Raw genomic sequence first — 17,978 nt, 5'->3', positions numbered from 1 at the left:
AGACCTGGACAAAGTCCCATTGGTGATCTTCTTCTGGCAGGCAAGGCTGTGTTAGCTGGGTCATGTAGCCCGCATGCCCAGCCACCGCATGCCCAGCCACCGCATGCCCAGCCACCGCATGCCCAGCCACCGCATGCCCAGCCACCGCATGCCCAGCCACCGCATGCCCAGCCACCGCATGCCCAGCCACCGCATGCCCAGCCACCGCATGCCCAGCCACCGCATGCCCAGCCACCGCATGCCCAGCCACCGCATGCCCAGCCACCGCATGCCCAGCCACCGCATGCCCAGCCACCGCATGCCCAGCCACCGCATGCCTAAACAGCTTCTGTTCGGCTAAACGGGCGCGGCACGGGCTAGAGAAGAGATGGAGTGATGTGGTACGGGAGGACGTGGAGCTGAGTGGACTTGCCGATGACTGGTACCAGCGGTGTCAAGATCGGCCTCAGTGGAGGAGGCTCGTGAAGGACGCTACTGGGCAGTTGAAGGCAGTCGCCCTCCAACAACAACGGAGGGCGGAGGGGCGACGCTCACAACAACGAGCGGACCGCCGGGTGGCTAAAGCACAGCAAGTTGGTACAGTAGGGGGCACAGGTGGTGCATCAGCCAGTCGTCTCAGTCAGTCGACCCGTGTCACCTGAGTCTGCCCCGTGACCTCCTGCCAGCGGGCGTTCGACACTTCACGTGGCCTCAACGTGCACATAGCCTGGCACAAGCGTCGTGCTGACGTCACTTAGTGGCGAATGGCGGTTGTTGTTGTGAATTATCCGAGTCCCAGGCTCGGTGGAGCTCCGCCCACCCCGCAACACCCCCCGCCCCCTCGGCTAAGTAGCCCCGCCCCCTTCCCCCCCCCGCTTCCCCCGCCCCCTCGGCGAAGTAGCCCCGCCCCCTTCCCCCCCCCGCTTCCCCCGCCCCCTCGGCGAAGTAGCCCCGCCCCCCCCCCGCTTCCCCCGCCCCCTCGGCTAAGTAGCCCCGCCCCCTTCCCCCCCCCGCTTCCCCCCGCCCCCTCGGCTAAGTATTGTAGCATCCCCCGCTTCCCCCCCCCGCTTCCCCCCCCCGCTTTCCCCCCCCCCGCTTCCCCCCCCCGCTTTACCCCCCCCCCCGCTTCCCCCCCCCCCCGCTTCTCCCCGCTCCCTCGGCTAGTTAGCTCCGCCCCCTTCCCCCCCCCGCTTCCCCCCCCCCGCTTCCCCCCCCCCCCGCTTCCCCCCGCCCCCTCGGCTAGTTAGCTCCGCCCCCTTCCCCCCTCCGCTTCCCCCCCCCGCTTCCCCCCCCGCTTCCCCCCGCCCCCTCGGCTAGTTAGCTCCGCCCCCTTCCTCCCCCCGCCCCCCCCCGCCCCGCCCGCTTGCCGCGCGGGGCGATGGGAACGCGGCTCCCGTTCTAATTCATAAAATGGCGGCAACGTCGTCGCAAGAGACGAACAGCGACGATGAATTCGAGGCGGGTTTGACGTTTTTAACGTTTGACGCGGATGTGTTTGCTGTTCAATTTTCCCTTTTTTTTCTTGTTAAATCGTTGTAATTTTTGCGTTAATTCGCGTTTGTTTCTCCCGGCAACGTGAATCTCCCTCACGGGTTTATTTGTGTTGTGTGTGTGTGTCGCGCGATGACCCGTGCGTGGTGTTGTTGTTGTTGTGTTTACGATGTCTTTAGAGTTTATTAACATTGTGGGGTTGCGAACATTGGCAGTCAGCGCGACGAACCCGGGTACCCGAGTTCGTTTCCCGCTCACGGATTATTTGAACCGGTGCTGGGCCTCGCCCTAGGTAGACTCGGCCTCAAATCCTACCCCGGTGCGGAAGACAAAGGCGGCCGGGCGTGGTGTTGCCCCCCCCTCGTGTGATGCTCGAACTTGCAGGCTGTGACAGGCCGCACGGCGGGGGGGTCTTTGTTTTGATGGCGTGAGAGTTTTAAAGTTTATCTCCGTCCCTCATCGCCTTGAGTTTTGTTTGGGGGTTCAATGTTAAATAGACGTCGATTAACAAACCCGCTAATTTTTTAATGTTTCTAATTAAGGGGGGTGGGGTTTGACGCGGGTTCGTTGTTAAATGACTTGGGGGGTGGGGGCATGTGTTGTCGGTGGTGGTGTTGTTGGTGTTGTTGGTGTTTGTGTTGTTGTTGGTGTTGTTGTCGGTGTTGTTGGTGTTTGTGTTGTTGTTTGTGTTGTCGGTGTTGTTGGTGTTTGTGTTGTTGGTGTTTGTGTTGTTGGTGTTTGTGTTGTTGTTGGTGTTTGTTGTTGTTGGTGTTTGTGTTGTTGATGTTGTTGTTGTTTGTGTTGTCGGTGTTGTTGTTTGTGTTGTCGGTGTTGTTTGTGTTGGTGTTGTTGTCGGTGTTGTTGGTGGTGTTGTCGGTGTTGTTGGTGTTGTTGTCGGTGTTGTTGGTGTTTGTGTTGTTGGTGTTGGTGGTGTTGTTGTTGTTGTCGGTGTTTGTGTTGTTGTTTGTGTTAATGCGAGTTTGGTGCGCGCGCTCGGTCTCGTCTACAAGTGCGGGAATGTGAACAAAGCTGCTATTGTTTAATGTCATCATTACGTGTGGTTATTTACAGCAGTAAGTGGTGTGTGTGAGTGTGACAGTGGTGGCGGCGTGTGACGTGTAAACGTGTTAAAGTTACCGCCAAGGTTAGAATGTTTTTTTATCATCGGCTAATGGCTAGAGGTTTAACATATCTACAGCAACAACGTCAGCTTCATCTCCGTCAATTCCATTGTCAATTTCTGTAACTTAAAACAGTAACATCAACTATATGAACGTTAACTGCATGAACAACTCGTCAACATCGTGAACATCAGCTTAGTCGCCATCAACAACGGAATTGTCAACGTAACCATCGTCCCCCCTCCATCACCGATTCCCAGATCGGTCGTTATCATCAGCAGCTTCTTTACCATCAACTTAAGCGCCATCAACTCTAAACTAAAAAGTCTCGTCATTATCACCACCACCTGTAGCATTAACAGGTCTTAAAATTCGGCCAATTTACCGACAGCTCTTATCAACTGGCATCATCGTCAACCTTCAATCGAATCATCCATAGTCCATCATCAACCCCATCACCATCATCACAGCCATCAACCCTATGGGGGTTTACCCTATGGGGGTTGATCAAAAAGTGAATACCACCACCATATGCTGAAATTGAAGCATATCGTGGTCCTACGGATATATTGTTCCCCGCCATAAGAATGTGGAATTGTCATCACCCTTCTCAGGACATGATGATGTGTAGTGGAGCCCTGTCTTAATAGTGCTCGTTATAGCATCACGTGCGTGTTGTCTGTGTGTCTGTGAGATGTATTTCGGCGTGGCTTGTTTAACCATTTGAGAGCCCGTAGTGGCGAGACAGTGCGTGGACGTCAATTACTGCGATGTTGCGGCCCCTCGCCCCTTTTAATTCGCTGAGTGTGCTCTATTTTAGTCCAGTCGGGACGACAGCCTGTGGAACTTTAGTCAAGTCTTCTCCATCTGTATAGATTTCATTGAGTAATTTTTTTGGTCTATTTGACCTAAAGCAGTCAAACAATGCATGCCACTCTTTGTTATTATATGTCAATTATTTTACTCGGTAAATATTTGCGTATATATAGTGTGTGTATATACAGTATAGCCAATTACCGATTTTGGTTATACTCTGTTCATAGTCTGTTTTCACCCAGATGAGTTAATTTGGTGGTCTTGTCTCAGTCATGCCTTGCATGGCTTTGGGTGGAAAAGTCACGGCCACGTTTGACGACTTTTCATCGACTCGCAGCCACCACCATGGACCAAAATAACAAGCAAACCAAAACAATAACTTTCGCGACAACTATTTCCAAGAGCCGGGGAACCGCGCGAACTAACTTTGAACCTCTCCCCTCGCAGGTGGAGGCCATCCTGGACTGGCGAGTGCGGCGTGGCCGCGCCGAGTACCTGGTGAAGTGGAGCGGCTACGGCGCGGAGGAGAACACGTGGGAGCCTCCCGAGAACCTGGTCAACTGCCCCGAGCTGCTGAGCAACTTCAGGGCGCGCACGCCGCAGCTGTCGAGCCCCGTGCGCAGCCGCCACGGCACGCCGCAGGGGACCCCGCGACGCAGGTCCCAGCTCCCCGGTAGCCCCCCCGGGTCGCCAACCGCACGTCCACCCATCAAGGAGGTTCGTTTAGTTGTTTTTTTATGCTTGAGTAATTATGCCGAGCAACGGGGGGGGGGGGGGGGGGTGGTGGGGGAGCGGCCGTATATACGGCGAGGAAGCCAGGGTAACAAACGGCACTATTTAAAGTAGTAATAGATGAGAGTTAATACTTCACTTCAAGTGAACGAGGTTATTTTAAGAGCTATGGGAAAGAATTCCAAAGGCCCAAACGCCAAGTGGGCCAGTGTTACGTGTGTTTTTGGTGTTGCTGATGGGATTGTGGTGGGGATTGTGGTGGTCATTGTGAGAACGGAGATTTATTTTTATCGGTTAAGGAAAGGTAAAAATTGTGAAATGTTGGCTGCGATATATATGATGGATTAACTGAGCCTGGCAATCACGTCACGCCTCCGAATTGTTTGATTTAATCTTGCCAGCTCTTGAGCTTGTCTTCCAGTTCTGCCTTAAGTAATGTGCAATGTTTTGTGAACCTTGAAGCGCGGTCGAGATCGTATGCAACATAGCTAGACATGGAAAAGACCGCAGATTCATTCTGAAGGGTTGTCACCCTCCTCCCAACTCAAAATCTACAGTGCCATCTCGGGCTACAAAGGGATGTGGCGAGACGTTAAATGATTGGAAGCTTAAATTCCGCTTTAATCGAACGTGGGGCGGAGGCGCGCGATGGCCTGGCATGGCAAGGTTAAGGGCTCCCTCGGGTCTGGAGTCGGTCGGGCGCGCAATTTTTTCCCGTTGCCCCACCAAGCAAGCATGTCGTCACCCAACCCACCCCTATTTATAGTCGTTGCATCATCATCGCTGCCACTGCCGCTCAAACACACACATGGTTGACAGGCGCCTCTGTGTGTACATTTGCGTGCAGTGTCGCTGTTAGGGCACCGCGCTATGAATCCTGCTCACAGCCAATATTAGTAACATTTAAACTGCTCCTTGGACTTCCCTAGGTCGCCTCAGCCTTAATTAAATAAGTATCTGGTGTTGGGTCATCACGCTGAGCGTCATCACGCTGAGCGTGATGACTGGCCACACCCACCCACTTGCGTTCTTTTCGATCCTTTATTTTTTCTTTATTGTTGCTCACGAACAGCGATCTCCCCAGCGGTCTGTTAAAGCCTACGTGACAGGGATCACAGGTGGTGCATATATAATTAATTTAATCCATAACACATGGGTCTATCCTGTGGCTTACCAGCGAGTCTTAAACACATTACGTGACCTCAGAGTGCACCTAGCCTGGCAGAAGCATTGTGTTAACGCTGTCTGTTGATGAATGGTTGGCTGTTGCTTGTGTCTGTCCAATGGTGGGCAGCTGCCGGGCAAACAGGTGGAGCAAGAAGCAGAGCTCAACCACGCCGGGGACACCAGCGCAGCGGTCGACACGCGCACACACAACGGCACGCAGGTTAGCATTCACCGGGACGGTGGTCAGTAAAGCGGTGGTTAGTTGGTAAAACCGATTGCTGCTTCAGCAACAGCTGATATGCGTTGCTTGACCTTTGCCCAGAGCTGCACCGTTACAGTGAATGGTCGCCGACGACCGGTGGCTGAAGGTGACGTGTATTCGAGCCGGCATGGCTCACGTGGTGTGTGCCACGTGGAGTGGGCGGTTGGGCGGCCTGCCGAGATTTATTTTCGGTTGTGTTTTTGAAAGGCCGAGCGCGGGGGGGGGTTTGCTTTATAGTGGAGCCACTGTGTGTGCGCGTGTGTGTATATATGTCATGCTCTGTTGGAGTCACCAGTCAACCTTCTCATTGGGAGGTCGCTCCTCCTCTGCTGCCCCTATTGTCTGTAACTCTTCCTCCTGGCCATATGTACTCCCAACTCCCTACCTCTGTTAAATTCGATCTCTTCTCAAAATAACATAAATACATATCAAGTATGCCTTCATGTGCCCCGTGACACAGGAGGATTCCTGCGAGGACGGGGGCGTGACGCAAGATGAGATGGCGCAAGAAGACAGGGCCCAGGCGGTACCAGCACAGGACAGCGACATCGACGCAGACGTGGAGGATGGGAGTAGTAGGTGAGCGTCACGAGGCTCACTCGTCCGTTACTTGGGCATACAACGCACCTCGCCCATCGCTTCGCGTGTGCAAAAACGTGAATTGTTTGAAATACGAGAAACATCTGACGTATATTTTTAGTCGATCCCAAAGTGGATGTGTATTTGTTTTTAGTCCATCTGAGGGCACCACAGTGGCAAGATGCTTACTTCCTCACCTGGTATTCGGGAGGTCGTGGGTTCGATCCCGACCCTGACGCCTGTATATTTGGAGTTTGCATGTTCTCTCCGTGGTTGCGTGGATTATTCTACAGGTCCTCTGGTTTTTCCCTCCACATTTTGAAAACATGCGTTTAGAGTATTTGGCTGCTTACAATTCTACATAAGCCACTTCGTTGAGATGTCACGTGTGGCCAGGTCTCTTCTCAAAAAGAGCTTTACAGCTCAGTGTGCTTTACCTGGTAAAAAAAAAAAAAGTTGTAGTACGAGAGGGCAGACTGGTGCGTGCCTAGGCTAGTCCCTGCCATATCGCGCAAGCTCATTCGCCCGAGTGGGTGGGTGGGCGGACGAGCGGGCGAGTTCAGATGATGGGCTCTTTAGAAAGCGGTCTCGTACTATTAATAGGCTTACTTGTCGCAGCAAATTTCACGCCATCCAAGTTAAATAACCCCCCCACCACCACCCTTCCCCTAGCACGGCACACCCTCCTGCGAATACAGGTTATAAATAGAAGCCACCATGCCCTCGTGCCACACGTGTTCATGTGGCGGCGAGCGCGTGTGGGTGAATGTGTTCTGTGCGCACGTGTAAACAACGCATGGATGACGCATGCGGCACCATGTCCCTGGGAGAGGCGGGGCTTGCGTTGCCATGACAGCAGCAGCGACACATCACCGTGGGTCCAGATTCTGTGTTAGGACCCCTCACCCCTCTCCACTTTGTTCCTTTGCGAATTCATACTCGCTCGGCGCTAGAGTTCAGCAGTAGACTAATGATTATTTAACCCTCCTACTGCATTACCAATGTTCAAGGAAACATTTGTTTCCATACCTGTCGACCCATACGGTTTACCCTTATTCTTGTTCAGGGAAATTAAGTTTTCAGGTCTATACGGCGTACAGCCGTTTCAATACGGGAAAAATATTTTTTGTCTTTGTCTTTCTCCCTTGTGATGGGACTTTATAGGATGAACGTTGAGCTTTATAAGGGCACGGGGTGACCAATAAGGTCTGAATTGGTCTGTAATAAGGTAGGCACTGATATGGGATTGACAGGAATGTGTTTCAGGCACTGGCTCTGTATGACACGAGCTGCGGTGGCATCTGTATAAATCCACATGGTGTCGCGTGCACCTCTGCCAATGAAGCATCACCGGATAGTTTGAGAAGTGGGCTTGGGCAAGACGCGTCGTGAGAAGGGGGTGGCGGACGATAGTCATGGACAATAACGGAGTGGCAGCCAAGGAATGGAACGCGTCTTGGAGGATGTCCACTGAGGAGATGGAGACAATGACTTAGGCTTGTGCAATATGGCGGCGGCGGCTTTGGGGTGCCTCCAACTAGCAGTGGATTGACCATGGCTGACGGTTAGCTTTTAAAAATAGGTGGTAAAAGTGAAGCAAATCTGCAGCCTATCACTTAAATCTGCAGGGTTGACAAATATCCATGTGGCACGAGGCTGCCCAATTATTTCCATGGCCTTGACTTATCACGTTTTGCTCATGATAGTAAAGTCTGTCATGGCGTAAACATTTTGATTTGTTGTCTTGGCGGTGGTGGTGTATGCTCCTGCCCACACATGGCTGGTGGTCTCCGCTTTTGAAATGTTTTCTGTCTCATCGACCGCTCGGTGCAAGCGTGGGGGGTGTGATAACGATGACGCAGTGACCCCTCGCCGGGTCCTCTGAGCAGCGCAGTCGGGTCCGGCGGGTTGTTGCACAACGGAACTGTTACGGGTCTCGTCTCGCGGAGTCGCCTACCCACAACCAAGTCTCTCTCTCTCAGCCTCTTTGGTGACCAACCTAGCGCAGCAAAGAATGGCAATGCTCGAAGCGGAATCTCAGTGAATTAGTGGTCGCAGGAAGCTGAATGGGTTTGACATTTTACACTTGGCCAGAGGCGAATTGTTTTAGTTCATTTCAAGTGATGGGGGATGTCAGCATATCCAGTTGCACAATTGGCTGCATGGGCCGGCAAGGAACGATTTCCAAGCCAGTGCAGTAACGGGTACACACACACTCGGATACGATAAACAGTAAAGACTGCACGCGACACGAACTCTAGGACATCGTACCAAATAACACGCGGCACAACCCAGAAACACATCAGAGCGCTATATAGAACCGTAAAATTATGCGCAGTGATAGAGATGGCATGTGGGTGGGTGGTGGCGCCATCGTGTTTTTGTCGGCACTGGGAGGTCGGCTTCTACTGGTTCCACCGTGCGTCGACTCTTGCCCCGTTTCACCTGCAGCGACCCGGAGCTCTCGAAGTCATCCGGCTCTCCCACACGCCCGTCCGCGGCAGCTCTCACTGCGTGCCACCTAGTTGTCACACGGCGCGTGTGCGAGGATATTAGAGCGACACGGGAGACGTGACCAACAGCGGTACGCAAGCAGAGGCGTGCGCAAGAGGGTCGCGCCGTACATCCTTTGCATGCGCGTGAGCGTGTGGGATCGGCCGACTCCCACCCCTCGTCATCATGGCTCTGGCCAATGTGGTGGATCCCTTTTATGCTTTTGATGTTGTTGACGAGCGATTACCCAGGCATAAGTGGAGCGGTGCGAGTGGTCAAGTTGGGGGGGGGGGTGCGCTTAGTTTGTTGAGGGCTGTCACGTCTGGTGAATGCTTGGTGGGGGCACGGCTTGCCTGACTGTACAGGGCGCTGCTGGTGCTGCACACACTGGGGGTGGCTTTGTGGGTGGCGCAAGCGGTAAGAGAGGTTGAGAAATTGTATCGGACCACTACTGGTGATATACACAGACTGCATGCGTCCATGCTTGACTCAACAATGCATGCCATTTCATTAATGTCATGTAGTGCATATATTGTGATGTTGACCTTGCTCTTCACAAATAACTTTGCGTCTCAGGTTATGGACCATGAGCTGCATCATCTATGATGAGCGTGTTTGTAACTTTTGCAAGTCCCCACCTGGTGCACGTGCCGCCTGTAACCGGTGCAGTCTTCATTTACTCAGAAACTTTTTATTTAGTCACACTGTTAGGCAGTCAAAAAATGTGTCTATACTTTATTACATGCTGGTGAGTGGTGTGGAATGCTTTTATCGTAAGGCTAGCCAATTAGTGAACTCTTTCAAAAATATACATAGAGACAATTACCTTTTTTATATCTTCCTCCGTGCACTGCAGTTTCAATAACGTAAATAAATTATCTTGTCTGTGTCTTTGTATAGTTAGTTCCGTCATAGTCATGCTTTGGTCTTTGGTGGGTAGAAGTCAAAGTCAGTCATGCTTGAGGATTTTCGTCCACACTTTGGCCGAGGAATATTTTCGACGCTCGGTAATCAACGTTGCACCCCACGGCCTGTCCCATGCGTGTGCGGTGCAGGCTGTTGGACGCCAGCGGCCTGCAGCGCACGAGCTCGCGGAGGCGGCGCCGCATGAAGCCCGTGCGGCAAGACACAACGGAGAGCGAGGACGACGCCAGCGCCGTGGTGAAGCGCCCGCGCTGGAGCCTGCGCCTGAGTCCGCACCGCGAGGGGAGACCGTCAGCCGAGGTACAACGCGCGGCAGTGGTGCCGGAAGCGCCCTCTGGCACACTGCCACCTGTCCACCGTGCTCTTATCGGTGTGCTCGACCAGCGCTGTGCTAAGCACATGCATGCTTCCTTGCGACGACGCTGTTAACAATTGAACCTTATGGCGGGACCCGAATAAACGGAAGTCAAAATCGTAATTAATTTATTTTTGGCGACTCGTCCCACCACGCACATAAACGCCTCGACCCACCTGGCGCGGATCATTCTGTTATGTAGTCCAAGCGCAGCGAGGACGAATGCGCAGAAGAAACAAAACTTTCAAACATTGATTAGCGCATCGTGTACAGCTCGTCGAGAGGAACAGATTGCCATATCGTTCGCCTTCAACAGACATAAAATGACGTCGCAATGCAGTTTATGCTAGAGCCGGGGGCTTCTGGGGTCCTGCCATAAGGTTAAATTCAGGAATGTCATTATTCTCCCCCTTCCTATTTGATTCAGTAATCTATTGTCTCATTTTTACCATCTCGTTTCTTTGGTCTGGGGGCATTGGCTCCATTAAAATAAATAAAACATAAAATTTCCATTTGCATGAACATTCGATAATTCATTGTGGAACTTAGGAATCGGTATGCGGTGACCAGCGTAAGAATGCACTTGTGAAGCTGAACATCGCCCATTCCGACAGACGAGCGGTGGTCTCCGATGCTCCCCTTCCTCCCGTCGTAGGAGAGCACGTCGAGGGTGCGGCCCCTCTGCGTGGCCCACCCGGGAACGGCTGATTCCTGCGATGGACCCAGCGAGGCCCAGGGTGCCGACAAGGCGGCGGCGGCATCACACGCCGTGGGTGGCCGGCGCAAGCGCTGGGCGCTCCCGGCCGCATGCACTGTGGGCATTGCACTGCTGCTCCTGCTGGCAGCGTACGGCGTTCTACAGCGCGATGGGTAGAACACTTGTATTGAGAGTACGGGCGCGACCTTGTCTCCCCCGTGACTCTCCCTAAAGCGCCGTCAGGGTGCGTTCATTGTAATTGTTCTCGTCTTGTTTCTCGATGGCCTCTTGAGTGTTGGATGCATTCTCCTCAGAGGGGAAATTCTCTCCGAAACCGCATTTGTATTTTCCATGTGTGTGTAATCGTACACCTTGTGCATCTGGGTCTGTGCCCCTCCTGTGCCTGACTGCAGGTTTTATATATTTTCCATCTATTTTTATTTTGTTATGTTATCAGGAGAAGTATCAGCCAAGGCTTTGGCAGTTTTTTGGAATTGTCAAATAGCCCAATTGCAAAAGTCTTGATTGCAGTTTTTAGCAAACTTAAATTAGTGGCAGACCACACCAAATGTTAACGTTGACCGAAAATGCACAAGTGTTTGCCGTATGTTGCACTTTTGGGTAACTACATGTGAAATGTTGACATTTCCTCAGCATTTGACTTAAATTGAGAGAACACAGCAAACATGGCCCCCTCTCCTTCAAAACCACTGCAGGACTGTCTGTGCAACGGAGCGCCTCGGTGATGGCCCCGAGCTCTTGGACTGGCGTGAATACCAAAATGTACAAATGCTCGGATTTGAGAATATCACGAGGGGAGAAAGTGCGTTGGCTTTTTTTGCAAGCGGTGTCAATTTCGTTCGGTGCGATTGATTTTAAGGTGGCTTCCTGACGGGCGCTGCGCGCTACATGTGATCAGTTCCACCGTGAAGGGCAGCAACTGGTCCAAGAGGCCAGGAATTAGGTGAATGTGCAACATGCACACAAATGTTGCGGTTTATTGTTGATCATAAAGAAATGTAATAGCTCCCCCCGGACGTGTCTCCGGGGTTATCATGTGCTGTTGAGCACGATGTCCAACGTTTTGCTCCAAGCGTTTGGAGCTTTGGAAAGTGAATTGAACAGTTCGCTTGCCCTCCCCCAATCTCATGCTGAACAACAGCACAGTACAACTCAAGTGCACCAAGAGATGTACAGCACATTCGAGCTGTACAGCACATACGAGCTGTACAGCACATCCGAGCTGTACAGCACATCCGCAAAAACCTTTGCTGGATAATGGAATAAAATATTTAATTGTGATGTGGAATGGGAGTGACCGAGACCAGAGTTTCACAGAGGTGTGTTGCATATGAAAGTGAATGAAATGGTGAATATGGGCGATGCCAAGCAGATGCCTCTTCCTACCCTTCCCTGTAGTATTCGTCTGTGTCCTCAGCTCTCCGATGTGTTTGAGTTGTAGCACGTTGGTCAGCACGGCAGTTATTTGAAGCTTCCAGCACTTAGAATAAAAGTTGGGACAATGATGCTGAACCAGCCGTGGTAGGACACGAAAATGCATGGGAGAGGGATACACAGCACAACCGCGAAAACCTACACCGTGGCCTTAGCTGCCACCGCTGCCCTACACTGCGGACTTTTAAAATCTGGACTTAATTTTTTGGATAATCTTGAGAAACAAAACACGTCGCCAATCCTTCCCGGTCTAGGTGAGGTGTGTATTCTTCAAATGCATGGAGTTGTTTGTAAGTAACCACTCAATATTCTTTGTATAAATTGGCCTTGTCAGCAAGTGCGGTGTTAGATGGCTGGCGCAGGTCATTTAGCAAGTGGAAATATTGTACATAATGCCTCAACTTAAATTAACTTCCAGATGACAATATTTAGTTTGCTGCCGACCTGTCACTTAACGGATGTTTTAAAGATGTAACCCAAAAAAGTGCTTTTACCTTGTAGTTGAAGACAGGTAATGGGTTCAGGCGTTGACACACATTTCAAGCCTATAAAGCGATCGTAACATTGCCACAGTATTTATTTGAGTGATGCGGTGGTCATTGGAGTGCTGACCATAACCTAAGGGTTTTCTCACAGCTCTAAACAAAGCTTCACACTTAACAGACAGCCATTAACAGCCTGTCTACCTACAAGGTAAGAGCACTGTGATGGTTGGGTTTGTGTGCATGTAAGAAGTCTGGACTGCCAGCCGACCACATGTAAAATCCTGCACATTAAAGTCGTACCTATTTTTATTTCAAGTGTGTGGCTTATAAACTCCCCCCTGGGCTCGTCAGTGAAGAACGTGAACAAAATCACGAGCACCATGATCTCTTTGATCAAGTCAGCCTGGACTGCTACAGACAGCGCCATTGGGTGTAGCCTTTATTAAATTTCTAAAACAAAACGCAGAGCGGTCACAACTGTACATGCCACAGAGCTGCTGTGCAGACGCGCTGAAACGCAGCACTGCCAACGAGTTCCTTAAAAATAACACCTCCGCTGCCAGTAGCTGTTGAAACAGCTATCCCAATGGTCTATGAGATTGCAAACGGTTCTAATGGGAGTCACAGGTCTGACGTGTCCCACTGTCAAAGCTAAACACCCAGACGGCTTCCGCATGTGTACATTTTTATTGTAGCATTGAAGTGACTCACCACAGGCTATCACTTACAATATATTAGGATCTCATTCCATGAGAAGTTGTTTTTGCAGGACCAAAGATTAACTATGGGGTTTGAGTAGCAGTACTAGGTGATGGTTTTTATTAATAAGAGTTTAGTGCTGCCCACTTGCGGTAATGCTGGGGTAGAGCACCGCTTAGGGAAACGAAGTAAATCTCAACACTATACAGTACTTGGAATTCACGTGCATAGGCACAAACAACGCCATGCATATCCATGGGATCAACGTGACGAGATTAATGGTGGAAGCGACAGTGCGCGCTTCCCTGGTCTCTACCCCCGAATTCTCGTACACTTATCAGAATAACAGAAGGCAAATAAAACACCAGAAACCTCACGGCAAAATACAGCAGCAGCAATAGAATTCTTCAATTGAGCATTCAAGGTAAAATGAACAAGCCTGCACCCTCGGGAGTGGTATTTAATTTGCCTCTGACACATCGCACATGTACTACAGCGCCTCCTCCCCCCATCCTGCCATTCCCCTGAAGGGCTTATCCGACCACGACGGTGTCTTCGTCGAGGAACTCGTAGTAGGGCACCTCGAGGTTCAGCGGCGCAGGCCCCTTGCGGATGCGCCCCGAGTTGTCGTAGTGGGAGCCATGGCACGGGCAGTAGTAGCCATTGAACTCGCCCATGTTGGGGATGGGTACGCAGCCCAAGTGCGTGCACACACCCAGCACGATGAGCCACTCGGGTTTCTTGGCACGTTCATTGTCATGCTCGGGGTGGCGCAGCTCGGCCAAGTTCACCTGCGAGCACAGCACAGCGCCATGGGTGAGTAGGAGTCCAGATACAATGGGGTGAAGTGTGGATTTATGTGGTAGCGAAAAGCAACCTTGCCTCAACACTGTATAGAGACGGTGGGCATATTTAATTATGGGTACGGGCTTTCGGTCATAGGTCTATGTGGATCTATGGGTGTCTGAGCATAAACAAGAAAATGTGGATGAAGTGATAAAACAAAACTTTCAGATGGCCAGAATTTTGTATCCATGCCCAATTTTTTATTGTCTCATAAGCAATTGGGAGCATGTCCCAAGTGGACAAAACATAATACAAAGAAAGTCAGGGCAGCACGATGACCAGACCTTCTGCTCGACGTTGACCTCCTCTGCGGTGCGGTGGCGGATGAAGAGGGGCTTCCCGCGCCACTTGAGGGTCACGTTCTGGCCCTCGCCAATGTTGTTGAGCTTGACTTCGATCTTGGCCATGGCCATGACGTCGGCCGAGGCACTGAGCGTGGCCACGCCCTTAACAACTGCCGCCTTGGCAACGTACAGGCTCGCCACGGCCGCGGCGCCCGTTACCAGGTAGCTGAACGCCTTGCGGGATTCATAGCTGTCCTGTGGGTGGGGGGGGGGAGATGTGATACCAGCGACATCATGCCTGTTCTCCCCACTAGCACCAGTGTCAACAAAGACCCCTATTCCACTGGCACATTTGAGCTGAGTCGTAGCAGGGGCCCTCATGGTATGGGTGGTTTTCCACATTTTAATAATTGGGCTCAGGGCCAAGGAATGGCAGGGTGAAGACATGTTCAGTGCGTAGGACATAGGTAGCACGGCTTCTGCAGTGGAAAAATCTGGTGCCTACGGAGCCGTACTAGGCTGGATCAGCACGGCCCTGGTGTGGCTTGGCTGTACCAGTGGGAGAAGATCTCAGGTGTACAGTGGAATATAAATATATTCCTAAAATGTTTGCAGTCCCATCGGAACAATATTTGTTCCCATCAGAAAACATCTGTTCCAGTTCGAGTAACCTTGTTTGAGAAACAAAAAGGGGGTACAAATATCCGTGAGGGGACCCTATGTTGCTAAGGGAGAATGAGTGTTCCTGGGGAAAATATATTGTAAGGCATGGGGGGGGGGGGGTGACATGCATCACAAGGTGATGCTGGGCCAGCTTGTGTGACGTTTCTCACCTTTGAGGACTTGTTGCTGTCTTGTACATCTGACCGTCTGTACGCACTGTAGTCCGGGACACTGACATCGGTATGCGCGAAACGTACGCTGCTGGTTGCTGCCAAAGACAAAGATGCCCCGTTGAATCATCCCCAAGATGCTGGGGCAAGCACTGCTTGCAAGGACTGATAAAAGCGTGGCGTGGCCGCTCGATGGAATGGTTGTGGCCAGCACCACGCTAAGCTCCCTTTGTCTCCCAGGTGGTGACATTTACACAACAGGATCAAGGTGCCATGAGTGCCAAAGCCGTTGATGCCACCGCCACGCCTCACCGTCTTCTACCCTCCGCCAGATCCCGCAGCTCCTGCACAGTCGCGACTCGCAATTTGAAAGAACTGCCGTAACATATTTCTGATTTTCCAAGAACTGTCCTTGTCTCCTGCACCTCCGATTACCACGGCTGGCTACATATAGTGCGAAAGAAATTCAACATATATATTTGTTGACAATATATGGTGGATGGTGGCAGAACATTACACACTAGGTGCAGCCATATCTTTCCAAATGTGTGAGGATTATATTGGCCTACTTGAGGCTCATCTACTTACGACTAATTGTATTGATCTGGATGAGTCAGGACTGGTTCAGATATTGTCCACTAATGTTGGCCATGAGAAGGAATTCAATTGAGGTCACTGTTTTTTTTATGGCAAACCCCCCCCCCCCCACACACAACGCAGTGCTCCAACGCACGCAACAGCAAGTCAGGCTCTTCAAATACTACGATTAGCACGGTTGGCTACGTATGGTGCGAAAGTTCAACATACATCTCACCCACCGTGGTCTGTTCGAGTGACTGGCTTCCTACCAACCTCCAGTCTCACTGCATTCAATGGGAGGTTATTTCTCCTTAGCTGCTCATTGTCTGGAATTCCCTGACATCAAAAACATGGCCTGTTAGTCCAATACACATCTTGACCTACTCACATCCCACTGTAAGAGACATCACTGCGCAAGTACAGAAATATCCCGGCTTACGTCGAGAGCATGTGCCTGAAAAGCTGCGACCAATATCGAAACGACGTAAATCAAAGCATTTTTTGTCCAAATCACCAAGATATTATCCATAAGTACTCTACGGTACAGTACATTTCGAGGCGAAGGCTGAGAGGCGACGGATAGTGAAGGCAACGCAAATCAGGAGATGGTAGTGCTAAGGTGACTACGTGATCTCATCCCTCGTGGTTATGGAGCAGAGTTTTGGACATTCTCCCCTACGTCGCGGTTCGTGCTCTGTATCGGGCTCCTATTGAACTATAACGAAAACGACGTAAAACGCTGGTGGGGTATTGCTGTACACATTCACAAACTTGCCCAATTGTTGAGACATAAATGCCACTACTTGACAGCGATTTTCACTCCACTGCTGGATGACGGCCTCTTCACGCCGCGTCGGCCATGGGGGTTGTTTGACCATACTTCACCGCGCTGGTCAGTCGAGGTCTCAACTGGTCCAGGATGTCCTGGCTTAAACAAACTTGGCTAGCGGACAATACTGGGGCTGTATATAACGAGAATTAGGATGGATTTTATTTATTTTATCACAGTTTCTGAGCACAGGCCTAAAGGCCCAACGTGCCAAGACGGCCAGTAACAAACGGCACCGTGAAAGATGCAATCGTTGGTACGTTTTCTGGAACTTATCAAGGGCACATTGAACTTGGAGGGCAAAAGAGACGATGGGAGGGAATTCCAAAGCGGAACAGTGCGAGGGAAGAAGCCTCGATCTCATGTACGGAGACACACCGACTCGGAGCCGCTGTTATATTCCTTGTGTGCCTGCACTGGTCCCACAACATCAAACTCGTGCGAGAAACACTGCCTCAGTACTCTCGTGTAGTGTCTAGGCCAGTGTTAGTTAGACACCTCCAGCGCAGAATCACAAACACAGCTTGTACAACAGTCCGAGGTGGTGTTGTTGTTACTGTACTCCGTAACCTTCAACGCCCGAGGCCTGCACCAATGTCGCCTCGGCCTCCCCTACTAACCCATCACAACGCCGCATTACATCGCCGCAAGAACTAAAACAACCACGAGAACACCATCACCACACGATCACCATCACACCACCACCATCACCACCATCACCATCATCACCACGATCATCACCCCACCGCCGAGGCCTCACCGACGGGGCTCGAGGAGGCTGCGATGGCGGCTGTCCGGGGCAGCAGCTGCCGGAGCGCAGCGGCGGTGAGGCGCTCCCTCGCCGCGTCCGCGACCACCCTCTCGGCCGCCTGGCTCGGCAGCACCACCAGCGCCTTCAGCTGCGAGGCCACGACGCTGGACGAGGCGGAGGCGTAGGGCCCGAGGGCGTTGAGGCGCGACACGAGGCCGATCATGGCTGCGGCGGCGGAGAAGGCTTCTGTGGGGGGCGCCCGGGTCACGGTGGAGGAAGGACGCGGGGCGAGCGGGAGGGGGCGGGGCGAGCGGGAGGGGGCGGGGCGAGCGGGGAGGGGGCGGGGCGAGCGGGAGGGGGCGGGGCGAGCGGGGAGGGGGTGGGGCGAGCGGGAGGGGGCGGGGCGAGCGGGGAGGGGGCGGGGCGAGCGGGAGGGGGCGGGGCGAGCGGGGAGGGGGCGGGGCGAGCGGGAGGGGGCGGGGCGAGCGGGGAGGGGGTGGGGCGAGCGGGAGGGGGCGGGGCGAGCGGGGAGGGGGCGGGGCGAGCGGGAGGGGGCGGGGCGAGCGGGGAGGGGGCGGGGCGAGCGGGGAGGGGGCGGGGC

The 17,978-nt window shown here is 52.4% G+C and overlaps 2 protein-coding genes across 2 annotated transcripts; one reads left to right on the top strand and one right to left on the bottom strand.

Annotated features, from left to right (window-relative positions):
• Positions 1-1,335: 1,335 nt before the first annotated feature.
• LOC133355986 (chromobox protein homolog 2-like) lies at positions 1,336-12,865 on the top strand. Its single transcript, XM_061573455.1, has 6 exons — positions 1,336-1,437; positions 3,855-4,124; positions 5,434-5,526; positions 6,029-6,147; positions 9,696-9,864; positions 10,575-12,865. The coding sequence occupies exons 1-6, from the start codon at positions 1,390-1,392 to the stop codon at positions 10,791-10,793; spliced, it is 918 nt and encodes a 305-aa protein (XP_061429439.1). The 5' UTR covers positions 1,336-1,389; the 3' UTR covers positions 10,794-12,865.
• Positions 12,866-12,972: 107 nt separating this feature from the next.
• On the bottom strand, positions 12,973-17,669 carry LOC133355988 (cytochrome b-c1 complex subunit Rieske, mitochondrial). The gene is made up of 4 exons (XM_061573457.1): positions 17,387-17,669; positions 15,219-15,316; positions 14,386-14,640; positions 12,973-14,046 (listed from the first exon to the last, which is right to left on the bottom strand). The coding sequence occupies exons 1-4, from the start codon at positions 17,598-17,600 to the stop codon at positions 13,789-13,791; spliced, it is 825 nt and encodes a 274-aa protein (XP_061429441.1). The 5' UTR covers positions 17,601-17,669; the 3' UTR covers positions 12,973-13,788.
• Positions 17,670-17,978: the final 309 nt, after the last annotated feature.

This window comes from Lethenteron reissneri, chromosome 52, assembly GCF_015708825.2.
Source record: "Lethenteron reissneri isolate LAM-NWPU_2019-01 chromosome 52, ASM1570882v1, whole genome shotgun sequence".
In the NCBI taxonomy this organism is placed as follows: domain Eukaryota; kingdom Metazoa; phylum Chordata; class Hyperoartia; order Petromyzontiformes; family Petromyzontidae; genus Lethenteron; species Lethenteron reissneri.
Note: the sequence above shows the minus strand (reverse complement) of the source record. Positions and strands in the feature narration are given on the sequence as shown.